At 38.6% G+C, this 20,095-nt stretch overlaps 1 protein-coding gene across 1 annotated transcript in view; it reads left to right on the top strand.

Moving 5' to 3' along the window:
- Nucleotides 1–17,241, top strand: part of LOC137648650 (sulfotransferase 1A1-like) — a 52,806-nt gene extending 35,565 nt beyond the window's left edge. Inside the window, exons 7-8 of the mRNA XM_068381653.1 lie at nt 13,709–13,832; nt 15,044–17,241. Of these exons, the coding sequence (XP_068237754.1) occupies nt 13,709–13,832; nt 15,044–15,171 (252 nt within the window). The 3' untranslated portion in view covers nt 15,172–17,241. The remainder of the gene's footprint in view (nt 1–13,708; nt 13,833–15,043) is intronic.
- Nucleotides 17,242–20,095: the final 2,854 nt, after the last annotated feature.

Raw genomic sequence — 20,095 nt, 5'->3', positions numbered from 1 at the left:
TTAATTGGTGTATACATACACAGTAATAAGGCAGCCTTCACTCCATGTTGTCTCTCTCTCTTTTAGCCAGCAAGCTGGCTGCGGTGGCAGGGACTAGCTATGCCGGCTAAATGCCGGCTGAATTACAGTATATGTTTATACAAGTAGTCAGTATATTTGCAGTATAGGATATACTGCAGATAGAAAAACTATTGTATATATTATACTAGTAGTTATTTTCCAATATATCTTGGGTATCCTTGCCCGGGTGTTTGCTGACACCAATCCTATATTGAAAGAATAGAATTTCTTCAATATTCTGATTAGAAATCAGTTTTCATATTACCCTACACTATTAAATAATTTAAAGGGCTGGTGGTATTACACTTCTAACCTTAAAAGGTTAGAGCCCTTATCCTTGAGTTTCCCTAATCAGGAAACTCTATGATTTTAATATTGTAAGGGAGGTCACAGCAAATGGGCTGGGTAGGATACACAAATATATGTCTTTTATATTTCCTAGTCCAGTTGGGGTCATGCCAGCTGGACCGTGCCATCAGATGCTTGCCACAATGACAGCACACTGGCTGAACTACAATATATATAATTATACAGTAGTCAGTATTTTGCAATATAGTATATACTGCAAACAGAAAACTATAGTATGATTATACAGTAGTTAGTTTCTAACATATTTTGGGTACCCTTGTGCGGGCTTCTGCTGGGATCATTCCTATATTGAAAGAATAGAATTCCTTCAATACTCTGAATAGAAATCAGTCATCCTTACCCCACAGTGTTAAAGAATAAAAAAAGGGCAGTGACTTTTACACTTCTCTACCCCTAGTGGTTAGAACCCTTTCGTTAAGAGTTCCTTGATAAAGGAATCTCCTTATAGTTAATACTGAGGGGAGGTAACAGCATTTGCTTGCAGGGGATACACAAGTATGTGTCTCCCACTATCCCTTTCTAGCTTAATATCCTGAGCTATTTTAGTTAAAAGGTGACTTTTACCTATTGCTTATCAGTGAGATAATCAGTTGTATACTCATTCTGCTTTCCTTTCTTTACAGGAGGAACCCCAGATGACATGTGTTGCAGTCTTCTGGAATATCAAGAGTAAATACTTTTATGGTCATAATACATGCAGATTTCATGCCCCCTGCAATATTATTTCCGAATCCCTGCATTATTGGAACCCTCAGGTTTGCAATGTATGTCGGATCTTAATGTCCAAGGGTTTCGAGAATCCCAAGTCGGTGGAGTCTGGGGATGCAGCTCGTAACAAACTACGGAACTGGGTGAGAGGTTTCCAGAAAATCTCTCCGGGACCATACCGACCTAATGATAGGATGAGTAACCTACTGTTCCCGAAAGCAAGTAATGAAATAGTGGTGCCCCAGGCATGATTCACACCTCCCTGCGGCCAGATAGCCCTTGGGACGGAGGGCAGGAAGCCCCCACGGGAAGAGGTGGATAATGTCGTGTTGGAATTGCTTCCGTGTGTGCCGGCTCCAGAGCCATTAACATCGACATCTTCACCCTCTACCCCTCTATTAGACGAAATGGACCAATTATTGGCCCATATGAAAGGTCTAATAGAAAACTTTTGCAAACAAGAAGAAAAGGAGGAAGCGAAATGCAAGATAGAGCTTTGTGAAGCTCCACTTGTCGCTCCCCAAGGATCATACAAACGACTCAGAGATCAAGACCTTCCGACATGCTTCAAAACCAATCCCTGGAAGTTTGCGGAGCTTATGCCGATTTTAAAAGGCAAACTCTACATCTCGGAGAAGATGTGTGCTGTTCCTTTGGATGAAATCCAGTTTTGGCCAAGCTTTGACGCTTTCCCTAATTGCTTCATTTGACTGAGACATGAACCAACGCCAGGAAAAGAAACGGAACTGAAGGAGCTCATAATTCTCGACCATGATAAGGCACAGGCTATCTTGTCAAGTAGCCTGAGAAAGGTGGGTTACTCGGTGTCAAAAGTATTCACACTAAGTAAGAGACACCCTTTCTTTCTTGCTCCTGCTTCAATATCATTCCCCTTTATGTGGAAGGCATTTAAATCTGTTGCCAAGGCAGTGGAGGCATATAGACTATGACCTGCACTCGGGGAGTGCAAACCTCTGTCACTAGCTTTTCCCAGGCAAGAGAAGGATTGGAAGGAAGTCCACTTAACCTTTTCAGAAAGAAGACTAGACGCGATGTCGCTAGACGACAGTTTATCGAGAATCTCCCTAAACTATCTGAGTTTCTTTTGGATAAGGAACAAGAGACAAAGGAGAGACTTGCAGCCTTCCTATCCCTACAGAACTGCAAAGAGTTGTGTTCACCCTACCAAAATACCCCAGACATGCTCATGGTCTTGGCCAAAATGCATATGGCCACCTTAGTAAAAGACCTTCATGCCTTTATGAAGGCTAGGAGAGCCTGTAGGGAGTTTGTGTTCGCTGCCACAACAGTGAAACACGAAACCAGGAAGCTGATATCTTCCAACATCTGGGGTAGAGACCTCTTTCCAAACGAGGTAGTTAGAAAAGTGATTAAGAAGGCCACCACGGAGAACATAGGACTTTTCCAAAAGTGGAGCATCTTTTCAAAGAGAAAGTCTTCCACAGCTGTGGGTCCCCAACCTAAAAGGATGACGGAAAAGTAGAAATATTCCTCGGGCTGTTCAACAACATCCCACAGTTGCAATGACCGCGGTGCCACAGGCAAGCGGTCGAATATGTAAACCTTCTGATCAGACAAAGCAAAGAGACGCTTCTGGTAGGAGGGAGGTTCCTTCAGGATCGCTGGACCTTCGATCCTTGGGTCTAAGGCCTAATCAAGATGGGACTAGGATGGGAAATAGACATGCCTCCACCATCATTTCCTCAACTCTTCCTACACTCCAAAGCCCTCCTGGAAGAGTATACCTGAGAGCTCTAGAGCATACAGGCGGTAAGGAAAGTATAGTCCATCGAATTTCAGGGAGGGCTGTTTGATGTTCACGAGAAGGACTCAAGAAAACTCAGAGTCATTCTGGACTTGTCGCCACTCAATGAGTTCAAATAAAACAGCATGTTCAGAATGTTAATCCTTCTGAACATAAGGACCTTTTTTCAAAAAGGGGTGTTTACAGTCTTGTCAGACCTGAAAGATGTCTATTGGCAACTTCCAGTCAGTCATCCCCTTCCCTCCTACCTAGGATTCAAGTTACAGAGGATAACGTATGCCCTCGGAAAGATACTTGTTGGACTAAACACAGTCCTAAGTATCTTCACGGGATTGGTAGACACAGTCACGCAAAAGCCAAGCCTAGAAATGGTTCAGGCAACAATGTACCTGGACGAAAGGCTGGGGTGGGCAGCATCCGAAGTGGCTGGTCTATGAGCATCCAAGGAAGTGATCCTGTTCCCGGAACATCAGGGATGCAAGATCAGCTTCAAGAAGTCTCGATTCTCTCCAGCTCAAAGGCTTCAATGGTTTAAAAACCATTGAAACCTGTGGTCACACCAACTCTCCTTTCCCTTGAGGATGTAAAAGGAGATCGCAGGGTTGGTCAAGAGACTATGGTAATCAGTCAGGATTCCAAGACGCTAACAGGGAGGAGTTCTGAACTCTCTCCAGTTTGCAATAGTGACAGACCCAGTGCTAAGAGCACAGCTGAAAGATGCGTTAAGAGTCTGGAGAAGATACGCATCAAACGCTCGAAGAGATCTAAAAAGACCGCTATCAGTCTTTCCTTAATCGCTTGCCTAATAATGGTCAAAGGCCAAAAGTCCCAAGACCATGTTGATCCTTTCATGGGTGGGGAAACTCTCTCCACACAGATCAGACCTCCTCAGGCTGACCTGGGACATCTAAGCGATAATGAGACGTCAGAACCGACAAGGCTAGAGAGCGTCTTATGCAGTCTAGGTGACGTTAACCATCCCTTACCTAAAGGGATGGCACCTATCAGCAGTTCACGTACAATTGATCCGCAATGTGACAGCGGATGCTCTACTCGGACTCAAGCCGATGGAGTTAGAATGGTCCACAGACGTAGACCTTTTCTCTCCCAGATGGGAACACGTCCCTGAGCTGCAGATCGACCTCTTCGTCACGAGCGTCATAAAGAAACTACCTCGATATGTAGCCCCATACGAGGATCCTCTTGTGGAGATAACAGACATCATGTCTATAGTATAGAAGGGATGGACTCAGGAATTCCTGTTCATCCCATCCAATCTCCTGCTGAAGGTTCTCAACATGCTGAGATCCCCCAGGGAGGAGTGGCTCTGTTGGCTCCCAAGTAGCCCAAGAGCAATCTGTTCCCTTTTAGTGAAGGAACTGAAGCTGAGGCTGGCCCTATTTCTGAACCCAGGACTATCTCAGAAGGTTCAGAAGTTAATTGCCTTCGATTTATCACAGAGAGCCCAAACCCTTCATTTGCCCTAGCGGTTAGGAAAAGATTTGGGATCTCAGATGGCAATATAGAATTCTTAGAAGAATACAAGTCTAAGTCAACTAGAAGACAATATGAGTCATCTTGGAAAAAGTCGGTTGCTTTTGTAAAAGCAAAAGGACCGAAAGAAATTTCAATGAACTTCTGTCTGTCCTTCTTTGTCCACCTTCATAATCAAGGTCTGGCGGCCAACATGATAATTACGTGCAAGTCAGCCTTGACTAGACTTCTTCTATATGACTTTCAAGTGGATCTGGCAAATGAAATCTTTAATAAGATTCCGAAGGCATGTGCAAGGCTTAGGCCTGCAGCACTGCCAAAGCCCATCTCATGGTCTTTGGACAAGGTCCTACATTATGCCTCATTTGTGAACAATGGAGATTTTTCCCTCAAGGATCTAACCCAAAAGGTTATTTTTCTGTTCGCTATAGCCTCTGGGGCTAGAGTTAGTGAAATAGTGGCCCTATCCAGAGATGAGGGCCACATTCAGTTCACAGAAGCAGGAGAACTGAATCTCTTTCCTGATCCAACCTTTCTCGCTAAGAACGAGCTACCCACTAAGAGGTGGGGTCCCTGGAGAATCTGCCCTCTGAAGGAAGATGTCTCTCTATGTCCTGTAGAGTGTCTAAAGGTCTATCTTCATAGAACTTCAGACTTCAGGGGAGGACAGCTCTTTAAAGGAGAAACCTCTGGATCAAACTTATCCCTAATACAACTCAGGGCGAAGCTCACCCACTTTATTCGCAGAGCAGATCCTGACAGTACTCCCGCAGGTCATGATCCGAGAAAAATTGATTCATCACTGAACTTTTTTCAGTATATGGACTTTGAGTGTCTTCGCTCATATACTGGATAGAAATCATTCAGGGTGTTCTACAAACACTATGCTAAGCAGATCCATGAACTGAAGCATTATGTGGTAGCGGAAGGTAGTGTATTAGAACCTGTCGTCTAATTCTGCAATGAACAGTTAATTGATTGGGACTGTCAATTAAAGGGAGAGGGTGTCAGCACTTTTAGTGTGATCCTCTTTTGCATGAGTGTTACCATGGTGACACTAACTCTGTTCAAAAGCTCAGGTGTGGAATTATACAGATATCACTAGTGCCGTGTGTACGTAGTACACAGTGTTGATAGAATATAACAGGTACCGAAATTATGAAGAGAAATTTTATTAAAAACTTTTCTTCAGTCTGAGAGTGGCACTCATCATTTCTTCCCTTTCAAAAGGGAAAAATAATTTCTGTATATGTTGCAAGTATAATTCCTTTATCATGCTACATTCATTTTATTTGTTAATTCATTTAGTCATTTATTAGAAATAAAGGTCTATTAGAATGTAATTGCGTCCTAATTCGCCCGACAATTGCATGTTTAAGATGCCTGAGTTCTTTGACTTACTCATGTAAGTATACTTCATATCATTGTATGCTTGCAAACAGTGGGTATAATGGACACTGATATTGGTTTGGCAATATATACAAACCATGAGACTGTTTGTATACTCAAGTATACACTTATCTTTGTTCATACAATATATGCTAACCTTGAGGCCCCTTTCCTACCGTCTAAAATGACTCTTCCCTGTAGGGGGCAGGAAGCACTAGCGTCGTTCATGATTAGTGATGATGACGGATAACAGTAATGTCATTTGTCTCAAATGGTCCAGATGACCATAGAAATATTGTCCCAAGGTTAAGGCACTGATAAAAATCTACAGATACATTAATGCTCTGGCATGCTTCCATTAGGACGACATGGCTTGAGCCCAAAAAGCGGATTTTGAGCGAAGCGAAAATCTTTTTTTGGGTGAGATAGCCATGTCGTCCTGATGGACCCACCTTTCTTTTCTAAAGAAAAGATCTCCACAGTATCCCTCCCGAAACTACTGTATCTGTAGCACCATGCTCAATGCTACAAGGAATGTCCGCCATCTTGGATATGGCGCTGTTGTGATACTTAATAGTAGTATGGGAACTATGGTAACCTTGATATGGCTCCCCTTTTAATTCTGCCACATTCCCCCTCGAAGCGCAAACGCTATTCGGGGCGCAGATTGCTATGTGGCGTGTCAAGAATACGTCCCCTGATATTATGCGATATCCTTGAGAGAAAATGTAAGGATATTCGTGCCAGGAGTTAGAATTCTGGAGACCTAAAGGTAAAATTCTCTGGGAATATCACGGTAGTACATATATCCCTTAGGAAGCTACTATTACGAACCTTCCATCATGACAACATGGCTATCTCACCGTTTATTCTGATGCGCTTGGGAGTACGAAGAATGGATGGACTAGAAATTTTGATAGGTGTGAATTGTTATTATTATTATTATTATTATTATTATTATTATTATTATTATTATTATTATTAGCCAAGGTACAACCTTAGTTGAAAAAACAAGATTCTATAAGCCCAAGGGTTCCAACAGGGAAAATAACATAGTGAGGAAAGGAAATAAGGAAATAAATAAACGATATGAGAAAAAAATAACAATAGATTTTTTTAAAAACAGTAACAACACCAAAGCAGACATGTCATATGACAGAAAATTAAGGGCCTTAATATTCATGATGTGCTGTGTGCGTTCAGGGGTTCGACTTCTAATAATGATCACTGTGTAGAAGTTGCCTATTAGGCGACTAATGTCGAAATGTTTTACACCTAGCTGTGCTAAAAGTCAAAGAAAACATCTCTTCGGACAAAGTAAGCTCCAGTTAGGTTACGAGATAAGACGAAAACTGCATTCACGTTGATCATATAATGTTCGGTGCCGATACGTGTTTCGATACCATAAACGATTACGGAACAAAAACCCCGAATTAAATCCCATTGCAAAACGGAACCTTAAAAAAGCTTCGACAAAGAGTGAGAAGCTTGTGATATCGTCCATGAAATTTTGTGGAGCCTTGTGAAAAAGTATTCCTGTATTTGAAAATATCTTAAAATTTTCCATTTCCAAGAATCTGAAAGTTTTCCTTCAAAGAAACTTGCTAATTAATTTTGGAGTTTTCAAATATGTTTATATTATAAATTTTCACAACCACATCATTTACATTGGTGTAATTCAATCGTTAAATTAATGTAGTCTTCAAAACATGTCGGCACTAAATATTAATGGCATATAAGTTTTCGTCTTATCCTAAAATCTAACTGGAATATGTACGGAGACACACACACACACACACACTATATATATATATATATAAGTATATATATCTATATATATAGTATATATACAGTGTATATATATATATATATATATATATATATATATATATATATACACATATATATATATATATATATATATATATATATATATATATATATATATATATAGATCTATATATATACGGTATATATATATATATATATATATATATATATATATATATATATATATATATATATATATATATATATATATATATATATATATATATATATATATAGATCTATATATATACAGTATATATATATATATATATATATATATATATATATATATATATATTTATATATATATATATATATATATATATATATATATATATATATATATATTTCATCAGATGTAATCACTTCCATTTTCTTGGTAATACTTTCAAAGCAATTTCAATATAACTTTTTTGTATTAGCTATTTCGAATCTTATATACTAAAATCTTTTACAGTTCTTATTTCCTGGTGGACCGGTAAGTGACTCCTCCCAAATTAAGATTAAACCTCAATAGCCATTGAATGTAACACGGGAATTTCAATTCGATATTCATTACCATTACTATATTGCCATTTTTAATGCGGTGTCAACCTTATTGACAAAAACTGTTTCATGTTCACATGCAATTGTCACCCTTATGTAACCACAAGACTCCGTTACCCACATAAAACTAAACAATTTAACCAAAACTTTTCGCTATAGTTTCGTGGGCCGATGGTAGCTCTCATAAATTCTGAGGGCATTCATTACCACAATCCATATCTGGGCCAGTTTATTGTCATCATCATCATCACTCAAGATTAAATAAATTTCTTTTCCAGGCCGGGTCGTTAACAGTCACATCAGCATCCTCTAAGAAGAGTCTATTTCAAAATGTTTACATGCAGGGTCATCAACAGTCGATCAACAATCTAATACAGGCTAACAGAACAGTCACTGCCGATAATTAAATTCCAATGAAAAGAATTAGAGCTAATAATAAAAGAATAACACTTCCAATGTTGATCGTAATATATTCAAGCTCGAACAACACACCTCTTTCTTGAGTCAGAATAAAAAAAGCAATGGTCAAAGACTTTTGTTATCATCCTAACCTATCTAACCAAAAAAAAAAAAATGTAAACAACATTCCTTCAATTTTACCAACAGTCTTATTTGCTACAAACCAGCATTAAACTAATTACCTCTTTCGCATACTGGCTCTCCCTCTTTCGCGCTCTGAAGAATTTTGCAAACGAAATCAAAACAAATGTTAGAAAAATAATCGTAAAATAGTTATCCTCCTCGGCAGTGTGTAGGTCTTTTGGTATGTGGTGCTTGGCTGGAAGCTTGTAATCCTTAGTGCAAGGAGGACCCAGGGAAGTTGTGGAAATCAGCTGGAGTCGGTGAAGCTAGACACCAAAGCAGCTTTAAGGGTACAATGGAAGGTATCATTATAGAACAACAGGAGAAAAACATTACCTATAAAGAAATGGGATTACATATCTAAAAAAATCCCCTTTTCTTCGAAAAAGAAATTTTTCCGTCGCAAATGAATAGTTAATAAGATATACCCTAATAATTTATATCCTACGGTGATGGGGGCCACCCAGTGGGAACCAGGGGTTTTGGATGGGGAAAATTTACTGGCGAATCGCTACATGAGAGTAACTTTTTATTCTCTGTACCTTATTCTCTTGTATCCATTATAAATCCACGAAAAAATTGCACATGATAAGGGGATCTTCTTCCCCTAAGATATATATTTCATTCTTTTGTTTACATTTTACGGGACGGATGTCTGCTCCCGTGTGTGTGTTTATGCATAGCTTGTTGCACGATAACGACTTTATATTTCCTGGGCACAAGCCATCCTTCCACTTTCTTTCTACCAATGGAATTACTCCTGTTCGTTCATCTGTAAGTATCTCCTCCTTCCTTCCCCTTCCATCCATATAACAAAGTTTACCATATTTGGGCATGCTTGTATGCCGGAGTGTGATTAAGGCAATTCTGAGACACACCCCGTTTTCTTAGGACAACTCTTCAGTTCCTTTGTAGCTGTGTTACGTGTTGAGTGTGCATTATGGAGCCCAACGTTACAAAGTACTCTAGAAGTTTTATTCCAGCTGTTACCAAGTTGTGGAATGATCTTCCTAATCGGGTGGTTGAATCAGTAGAACTTCAAAAGTTCAAAGTTGGAGCAAATGCTTTTTTGTTGACCAGGCGGATATGAGTCTTTTTATAGTTTATTTATGACATATTTGTTTTTGATGTTGTTAATAGTTTATATATGACATGTCTGTTTTGACGTTGTTACTTATTTTAGAATGATTTATTGTTAATTTGTTCTCTTCATCTATTTATTTCCTTATTTCCTTTCCTCACTGGGCTATTTCTCCCTGTTGGAGCCCCTGGGCTTATAGCATCTTGCTTTTCCAACTAGGGTTGTAGCTTGGATAGTAGTAATAATAATAATAAAAAGTGTAATGGCTGCCATTATGGCTATTTCGATGACATAGCCTAAGTTTCACGGTGAGTATCACGGTACTCCTGGTGTAGTGAATAATTTTTTAAAAGCTCAGTGTGTATCTCAAAGGTTAAACTGTCTCAAGTGCAATTCTGGTGAGGATTTATTTGTGGTTTACTTTATCATACTGTAGGGTTTTTATTTGTGGTTTACTTATCAAAATGTAGGGATTTATATGTGATTTATTTTTCGTTTGTGACCTGGGAAGGGAAGTCCGGGGGTGCTTGCCCCACTCTAGGTCTGTGACCTAGGAAGGGAGGTCTGGGGATATTGCTCCCGGGCTAGGTCTGTGACCTGGGAACTACTAGGTTAGATTAGGTTTTTTGTTAGGTTCTGTGGACTTTTAAAAATCTTGAAGTTTCAAATAATCATGTTTTTTCCTGTTTTCACACGCCCAAAGTCCCAGGTTTCCACCTGTGTCCATCGGGAAGGGAGGAGGTGGTTCCATAACGGTAGAATGGCTTATTTGCAGTGGAAATGAAGGTAAAATTTGTTTAAAGCTCACTATTTACAGTAGGAAAAGCAGTTTTTACTATTAGAAATGTTGCCCTGTGTTCTGCAATTTTACACAATGGAAGTGTTCCACCATTCCGTTGGTGCAGGGCTTTAAGCGGTAATCTGATGTAGGGTGATGCCAAGAAGAGGCCTTAATGATTTCCAAAATTGAGAGGTGAAAGTGGTACCCCTGTTGGAAGTAATATGCTCTTGGATGTCGAATTTTTCCATCCATTCGGTAATGAAGGCAACTGTATATGAGCTGGATGTTGTATCTTGCAATCACGTTAACATGAATGTGGGTAAAATAGGCTGAGATTAATGAAAAGGGCCCACACCCGACTTTGTGCTTTGATAAACTTTTGAAGTTTGACATGAAATGCAGGTGTGGATGCATTTCTTATCACCAATAGCAATGCCATGCCATATGAACTTTGACTTCAGTAGCTATTCAGTAGATCAGCGCAAGGGGTGCAAGAGACCATGGATTAAATTGAACTCCCGTCAGTGCATGGAGGCAGGTATCCACAGGTGTGGTGTTGATAAACTTTTGAAGTTTGGCATGAAATGCAGGTGTGGACCCATTCCTTAGCATCATTAATAATGCCATGCCATATGAACTTTGACTTCAGTTGCTATTCAGTAGATCTGTGCAAAGGGTGCGAGAAACTATGGATTAATTGGGAACTCCTGTCAGTGCATAGAGGCAGGTTTTCACAGGTGTTGCCTAGCAGTATTGATGTCACATTAGAGGGCGGCGTTGGAGTCATCAAGGGTGATGTCTCCCCAACGGAAAGACATGGAGGCTGTCCTGCAGGTTTGGTACTTTGGTCCTTTTGTTAGCCTTTTGTCAAGGCCTTGTAATCCATTCCCAGATGGACGGTAGCAGCGTGTTTCGGGAAAGAGTGTTGCGACAGGATTCATTTTTCAAGGGATGTGTTAAATGGTTCTGTCATAATTCAGAAGTGGCAGAGATATGTAGGCGTTGACAGGCAGACCAGGTGTTGGACGGTTAAGTGGAGGCCTGCACAAGGGCCATATGAACTGTGCAAATGATGAAGGACGAGCCCTCCAAGAAGTGATGGGTAGCTAGATACATTGCCTGTGGTTTTGGGTCGAAAGTAGTGTAGCTGGATTCCGCCTTGGAAAGTTTGCTACTGAAGAAGGCCAATGGGTGGGGCAATCCATCTTCATTTGTATGAAGACCGGCCCTACAGAAACGCTATTTTCATTGTGGAGTTTACTGGGGTGCAGTTGGCATAAAAAAGGTGAAAGCAATAGCTTTTAGTAGACTTTATTTGGGCCATTTAGCCATAAATACTTCTTATATCGAGTTTGCTCTGCCTCGTGATCAGAGACCCAAGGAGGAATTAACTTTATGACAATAGCTTCTGCTTTGCCAAGGTTTCGAACCCCGACCAAGTCGAAATATATGAAAAATACAAGTAAATGTGAAAATTTACCATCAAACATAGCCAAGTATTGCAAACTCAACAACAGGGTACAATTGTGGAGATGGATTGATTTCGACTTTAAGTACAAAACCTGAGCTTGACACACACACACGCATATATATATATATATATATATATATATATATATATATATACTGTATATATATATATATATATATATATATATATATATATATATATATATATATATACAAATATAAAATAAACTTGTTTCGTGTATAAATGTGTTGTACAAATTTACAAGTGAAAAAAATATTTACTCAAACACCTACTTTTTGCAAAGTCACTTACATCTTTATTTTTCATAATAGTAGACTGGGATATCATCCAATTCGATTTTAACTTCATCTCGAGCTCCTCCAGCGTCACAAGGACCAACTACAAACTCTTATTTATCTGTAATTTTAGAAAGTGATGGAGAGTATCAACTACATTGTTTCAGTATGTAATATGATTCAAATTGGGTTCCTGGTTCGTTCGTTCTTATTAGATTGCGTAAAGGTTCATGGTAGCGTACTGTATGTATCTTCATGATACGATAAAATTATATGCTCTCTCCTTCTTCCCACCTTTCCTTTTATCGCTCTCCCTTCTCAGATTTTTTTGTTTGCCCCTGCTGTCTATTGATCTTATCTTTAATTATATCACAGTACAACAGAGCAATTTCAATGACTTTTTGACTATTTTATTCCTTTTAATTGGAGAGTTATGATGTTCATTCTTATTACATTTTTTGATGTCTTGAGTATTACATCTTCATTTCACCTCCTATGAAACAAAATGTTTGTATGTTTCCCGAGAGAAATTACCAAACAATTTTCTCATCTTTTGTGGACCACTTTCAAATACCCTTGCAAATACCACTTCCGTCGCTCAACTCTTTGCTAATGACGAGGAAATATTAATAAACCTTTAAAATGGCTAAATTATTTTATATGTCCGGCCATGATTAATATTTGCAAATTCTATTTTTATTTTAAAGACAAAATTCCTATGGAACCTAAACAAATAGGTGAAGATCTAGTTGAGGTTTCTCAGAGTTACTCTAAAGATATACGAAGCCTTTTTATAATGATTGGACGCTAAGTAAATCTAGCCTTTGATGTCTGGTAGTTTACAGGGCAGTGTTGTTTAATCTGTGTTGATTATGGTCTTTATCAGTAACTGGACTATTGATTTTTAATGTAAAGTGGTACAGTTTGTTGATGGTACAATATTTGTTCCATTTATTATGTCTTCTAGCAAGAAATTAACAGGCTTCAGTCTGCAGCTTTTTGGCACATAGCAACAAGTAGTACTGTATGTTTTGTTGGTGGGGCTAGAGACTGAACTCTAACAAAACTAAGGTTTTATTGATTAGCTAATCAAATCTGATAGCCACATTCCGTAATTTAATGTTCATTTGTTACATAGAACTTAATCCTTACTAATATTTGGTAATGTATATTAAGAACTACATAATCAGATATCTTATTTCACAATATTTAAAGAGACAGATTATCTCATGTTTGTCTGATTTCCCTCCAATCAGAATTAATTATATTTAAACCTAGCTTATTTTATATCAGATTAAAATATTTCTCTCCTCAGGTAGAGCACTATACCAGCTTCGAAGAAATGAAGAAGCGTGACAACTTCACCAATACCAACAGAGCTGACAATCCCAATGTCAACAAAAAAGTAGCAAAGACCGATGGCGGTTTCTTCAGAAAAGGTCAGTTTATACATAATCATGTTCTGATTTTTTTTTTCATTTCACTTGAATCCTTAAGATTATCGAGAATACAATAAATAGATTTGTAGATTCTCATCTAACCTTGAGGGATTAATCTCAACGATATTGATCACTATGGTACAGTACGTGAGATTTATTTTTGAGTATCAATTCCATTTTCTATTAAATTTTCTTCAAGTTTTCCGTTTCAAGAATCTTCTTCATCCTCGTCACTATTCGTAACCTAAAAAAATTCGGTTATTATGGTGTATCTGTTCCAACTATTTCTATCGAAATCATCCTTTTCTTGTAAATCCTTATCCTAATCATCTTTCCCTTTATCATGCCATCTAAACCTTTGTCTCTCTCTTGGCCTTTCACACGTAGCTTGTTCCACCCGAGCCCTCTTCCCCCCATTTCACCCTTCCTTACCACATGTCCCTGACATCTCAGTCTTGACCGCCTTATCATGCCAGTAATCTTTATCATCCCAGACCTTTTCACAGCTTCTTCATTTGTCAGCCTCTCGCATAACAAGATCCCCAAAATCCACCTCAACATCATTTCCATTCGCTCTAGTTCCTATTCTACCTTCCTTCTTAATGCCCATATTTCTGAACCATACCTCATCACTGATCTGATAACGGTACTGTACATCTTGATTTTCAGTTTATTTATTATTGCTTCATCACACACATATCTAGCCTACTTGGTCACACATATACCCCCCCCCCCCATTTCCCACAAGCTGCATTTGCTCTACTTTCAACTTCAGCTTCACACTACTTATTTCTCATCTTGTCCAAAACGTGACGGTACTATGGTATTTTCTTCCCCTCATTTTATATCTCACTTTTTTCATCTCATTGAGTTCATAATTATTTAGAGTTTTATTTCTTATGAATTACGTTGTTTATTTTTTAAATGTCCATTATAAGAAATTTTTTATTATTTTGAGTTCTCTCTCTCTCTCTCTCTCTCTCTCTCTCTCTCTCTCTCTCTCTCTCTCTCTCTCAACATGCAAATGAAAATAGAATAAGCAGAAATTAATACTTTAAAGGAGAGAAAAAAAATTAAAAACTAATTAGTTAATATAATTGAGAACAAAACATTTAGAGACTACAGTGAACGGAATGAAACCTTCAATTAAATCTCAATCAAACATTTGCCGAGCAAATATTTTAAAGTTTTCCTTTTTTCGTACTTTACAGGAGTAGTCGGGAATTGGAAAGAAAAGCTGACGCCACAGATGATCGAAAAAATTGACCAGTACACAAAGAAGCACCTGAGTGAGATTCCATTTCGGTACTCCTCGCCCTCAACCAAATCAGATTCTTGATGCAAGACCAAGATATCGGCATTTTTTCATGCCTAGTCTATGACTTCTTGCATTTTGTTCAAGTATTTTATTGCTATGAATGTCTAATTAAAAGGATGGAATACAACCTTGAAATTGCAGTGAGAAATTTCTTGTATTTATATCTAAATATCTTAGTGGTATCTTATAGCTTTTTCAATATTTTAATTATCTTCTAAAGAACCAATTTACGGGTGCTTCATTATTAACATTCCCACCCATAGTAGAAATACTTCTTCCCTCATTATATCTTTTTATCTCCAAAGTAAACTACTGATTATTTAACAAATTAGTATTTCGTATCGGGTTACCCGTGATATTGTTGACGAAATATCTTGAGGGAGCACAGAGTACTTTTGTAGCGACATAGGAGAGACATATATATAAAAAAAACACCCTTATTCCTGTTCCCCTACACAAACATTTTATTTCTGGACTTTAAATTCATCGTTATCACATTAGTCCTTATATAACATACATACTTTAAAGCATATAATTCTAGCTGTTTTCCTCTTTCGCTCATTGCCGTTTAGACGAAACATTGATATTCTAAACTTTAGAATATTAAGGTTTCTCAAATTCTGTTTTTTTTTTTTCCCCAAAAGTATATTTCAGGGGTCATTATTTTTCCCCCTTAAAATTCCTTGTCGAATGTCCCACCCTTCATAATTCTAGTGCCTTCTCCTCCCGAGTACAATACTGTTTTACTTCTATTTCTCTCAAATTATTCTACTTCCCAAGCACATATGTTTAAGTCTGATATATCTATCTTTTATAAGTTTTAGTTTATCATGTATAAATTCTGTGGTTAACATGGACGGTTCACTCGTCTTTATAGTTCACTGAACGCTTATGTACACTTTTCGATAACCCAAGTTTATGATTTATCACATTATTTATTGTCTAAAACCATATTAACGGTCATTATTTTTTTTCTTTTAGAATTATCAGGTTTATCTTTTTCTCATTTGCCATAAACACCATAACTTTCATTGGATTTAACTTCTTGACATAACTTTCAGAGTCCTAATATTTTGCAGCAATCACTTCGTTTCTTGATTTATTACAATTAAATTCTGACGTGTAACTACAGTACAGTACGTTCTCACGTAGCACCCTCGTGCACATTCAAATACAATAAATTATTCTAGCCTAAATCCTAAAGTACGGTGGAAAAATCTAAAAGGTTTGAGGAAAAAAAATTTGCCAAGTTATATTTCGAGAAAAGTCTACTTCTCCAAAAACTACAAAACCAAACGATTTTCACCACAGATATATTTAATCAGAGTTCATGCAAGTGGTGCATTTTATGCAAAGCGGATTACAGTACCATATAATTTCTGGACAGTAAGAGTTGTATGATCGTCACCCAGAACGTTTTGCAAGGAACTCTTGTGCATGCACAGCGCACACAACTTTATAATACATTCTCTTATTGTTGTTATTACTAATTTTACTTGCTATCATAAATGCGCAGTTTTTCTATAAAGTTGCTAAAAATCACATATACCAAAAAAACCGTTAGGATTGTTATACCTTAGCCAGACCTCTGGAATTTTAGACGAAATGACTCAAAGTTACTCAAAAATCTACTTCGTGTTGATATTCAGGTATATCTATGCGCTAGCAATCAATGACAATAAAGTTTATACACAACAGGCCTATTTCGTGTAAAATATACAAACATAAGAAGGTATATATAGAGTTATTTGTATAAAACAAAGGCTTTTGATAATTTGAAAAAAAAATCCTTAGAGGTACCTCAATCGGTTCTCCTCCTTTACAGTCTAAAATTTCTTTTTACCTCAACTATCAAGCTCCTCTCACTCTAATATATTACCGGTTCTATTCCTTACCTATTTTGACATTTGTAGGACTAATGTCTTGATGTCATAAAACGGATTTTGAGCGAAGCGAAAAATCTATTTTTGGGTGAGATAGCCATGTCATCTTGATGGAAGGTTCCTATAAGTAGCTTCCTAAGGGATATTTGACTACAGTGATATTCCCAGAGAATTTACCTTTAGGTCTCCAGAATTCTAACTCCTAGCGCGAATATCCTTAAAATTTCTCCTAAGGATATCGCATAAATCTGGGGACGTATATCTTGATACGACACATAGCAATCCTCACCCCGAATAGCGTTTTCGCTTCAAGGAGGTTAAGTGGCAAATTTAGAAGGGGGGGGGGGCCTATATCAAGGTTACCCTTCCTCCCTTACTACTACGACTATCTAGATGGCGCTGTACGTCAACCCCACGCGCTATTCCTTTGTAGCGTTGAGCATGGTGCTACAGATATAATAGTTTCGGGAGGGATCCTGCCAAGGCCTTTTCTATCGAAAAGGAGGGCGGGTCCATCAGGACGACATGGCTGTCTCACCCAAAGATAGATTTTTCACTTCGTTCAAAATCCGTTTTGGGCTCAAGCCATGTCGTCCTGATGGAAGGTTACCAGAGAATTATTTAGAAAGTACTGTATCCGTGGATTTTAAAAAGTGCCTTAACCTCGGGACAGTTATTCCTTGGTCATCCAGACCATAGAGACATATGACGTTACCATTATACGTCATTACTGCTAATCATAAACCATGTTAGTGCTTCCTGCCCCTTGCAGGGAAGAGTCATACTAGACATAGGAAAGGAGTCTCAAGGTTTGCATATAACATATGAACAAACATAGCATCAAGTACATATAGGTCTCGCTGTATGTATGTCTGATTGAAATCAGCATTACCAGATAAAGTTTGTACCCGTATAAGAACAAAGGTATTAGCTGTATATCTTGTTCGTATAAATATATGCAGTTTATTAAAGGAAAATAAAACTCTGATATATTTTTATTGAAATCAATTTTGGGGCAAAATAAGATGCAAATACACATCAAGTGTTTATTGGTAATAGATAACCAGCAGGATCAACATATATAACATAATGTTAACATAATGTTAATAAAAGCAACGAGAAACATGTTCTACAATCAAAGTCAAGAAAATATTTGTTTCACCTGAAAGGGAAAAAAATATTAGAGCCACTATAATCTGAAAATTTGTTAAATATTCTAATATGCATTTCTGTGATATTGATTGTCTCTTCACACTGTGTAAGAACACACGGCACAAGTGTTATCTCTGTTTCTTCACCTCAAATAACTAGAACAGTCCTTGGCGTCACCTTGGTGACGCTTATTTCAAAGTATTGCACTGTGAGGTGTCAATACCTTCACCCTTATATTGACAGTCCCAATCAATTCACTGTTCATTGCAGCACTAGACGACAGGTTTTAGTACACTACCTGCCACCACCATGAACCGCTTGAGTTCTTGCACTTGCTTCACATAATGCTTGAAGAACACTCTGGATGACCTCCATTCAGTGTATGAACGAAGATGCTCAAAGAAATTCAGTGACGAAGCGATTTTTCTTGGATCATGACCTGTGGGTGTACTGTCAGGATCCGCTCTGTGAAAAAAATTGGAGATCTTCGCCCTTAGTTGTTTTAGGGATAGGTTTGACCCTGAGGTTTCTCCTTTAAAGAGCTGTCCTCCCCTGAAGTCTGAAGTTCTTCGAAGATAGACCTTTAGACACTCCGCTGGGCACAGCGAGATATTTTCCTTCAGAGAGCAGATTCTCCAGGGACCCCACCTTTTGGTGGGTAGCTCGTTCTTAGCGAGAAATGTTGGGTCAGGAAAAAGATTCAGTTCTCCCACTTCTGTGAACTGAATGTGGCCCTCATCTCTGGATAGGGCCACTATTTCACTAACTCTGGCCCCCGAGGCTAGAGTAAACAAGAAAATAACTTTTTGGGTTAAGTCTTTCAGAGAGCAATCCTTATTGTTCACTGTTGAAGCAAAGTGTAGGACCTTATCCAAGGACCACGAAATAGGCTTCGGAGGGGCTGCAGGCCTGAGTTTAGCACAAGCCTTAGGGATCTTGTTAAAGATTTCGTTTGACAAATCTACTTGGAAGGCGTATAGTAGAGGTCTAGTCAAGGGTGATTTACACGTGGTTATCGTATTGGCTGCCGAACCTTGCTTATGAAGGTGGATAAAGAAGGACAAACAGAAGTCCGTTGAGATTCCTTTTGGTCCTTTTGCCTTGACGAAAGCAACCCACTTTTTCCAAGATGACTCATATTTTCTTCTGGTTGACTTAGACTTATATTCTTCTAGGAAGTCTATACTGTCTCTCGAGGTCCCAAACCTTTTCTTTACTGCTAAGGAGAGAAAATCACGTGATGAAGGTTTTGGGTTCTCGGTGATGAAGCGAAGACAATCGTCTTCTGTACTTGTTGAGACAGTACTGGGTCCGGCAGAGGGAGCAGCCTCAGCTTCAGTTCCAGTACTAGAGGGAACCAATTGCTCTTTGGCCACTGGGAGCCACTAGATCTGCCGTTCCCCGAAAGGATCTCAGCTTGTTGAGGACCTTCATTAAGAGACAGGTTGGAGGGAACAGGTTATTCCGGTTCCATCTGTTCCAGTCGAGGGACATGGCATCCATCGCTTCTGCTAGAGGGTCCTCGTATGGGGCCACATAACGAGGTAGTTTCTTGTTGTCGTGAAGAGGTCGATCTGCAGTTCTGGGACTTAACGTAAGATGAAGGAGAATGAGCCTGCGTCTAGGGACCATTCTGACTCTATCGGCGTGAGCCTGGATTGAACGTCAGCAGTCATATTGCGTAACCCTTGAAGGTGAACTGGTGATAAATGCCATCTCTTCTTTTCCACCAGGCAGAAGATGGCCAACAGCACTTGGTTGATTTGGAGTGATCTCGAGCTTTGACGATTCAAACATCTCACTATCATCTCGCTGTCCAGGATCAGTCTTATATGAACTGAATTGCGAGGGGACAGTTTCTTCAGCGTCAGAAAGACTGCCATGGCCTCCAAAATGTTGATGTGGAAGTT

The sequence above is a fragment of the Palaemon carinicauda genome, chromosome 10, assembly GCF_036898095.1.
Source record: "Palaemon carinicauda isolate YSFRI2023 chromosome 10, ASM3689809v2, whole genome shotgun sequence".
NCBI classification, from domain to species: domain Eukaryota; kingdom Metazoa; phylum Arthropoda; class Malacostraca; order Decapoda; family Palaemonidae; genus Palaemon; species Palaemon carinicauda.
The sequence above is the reverse complement of the archived record's forward strand: the minus strand, read 5'-3'. Positions and strand labels throughout refer to the sequence as shown.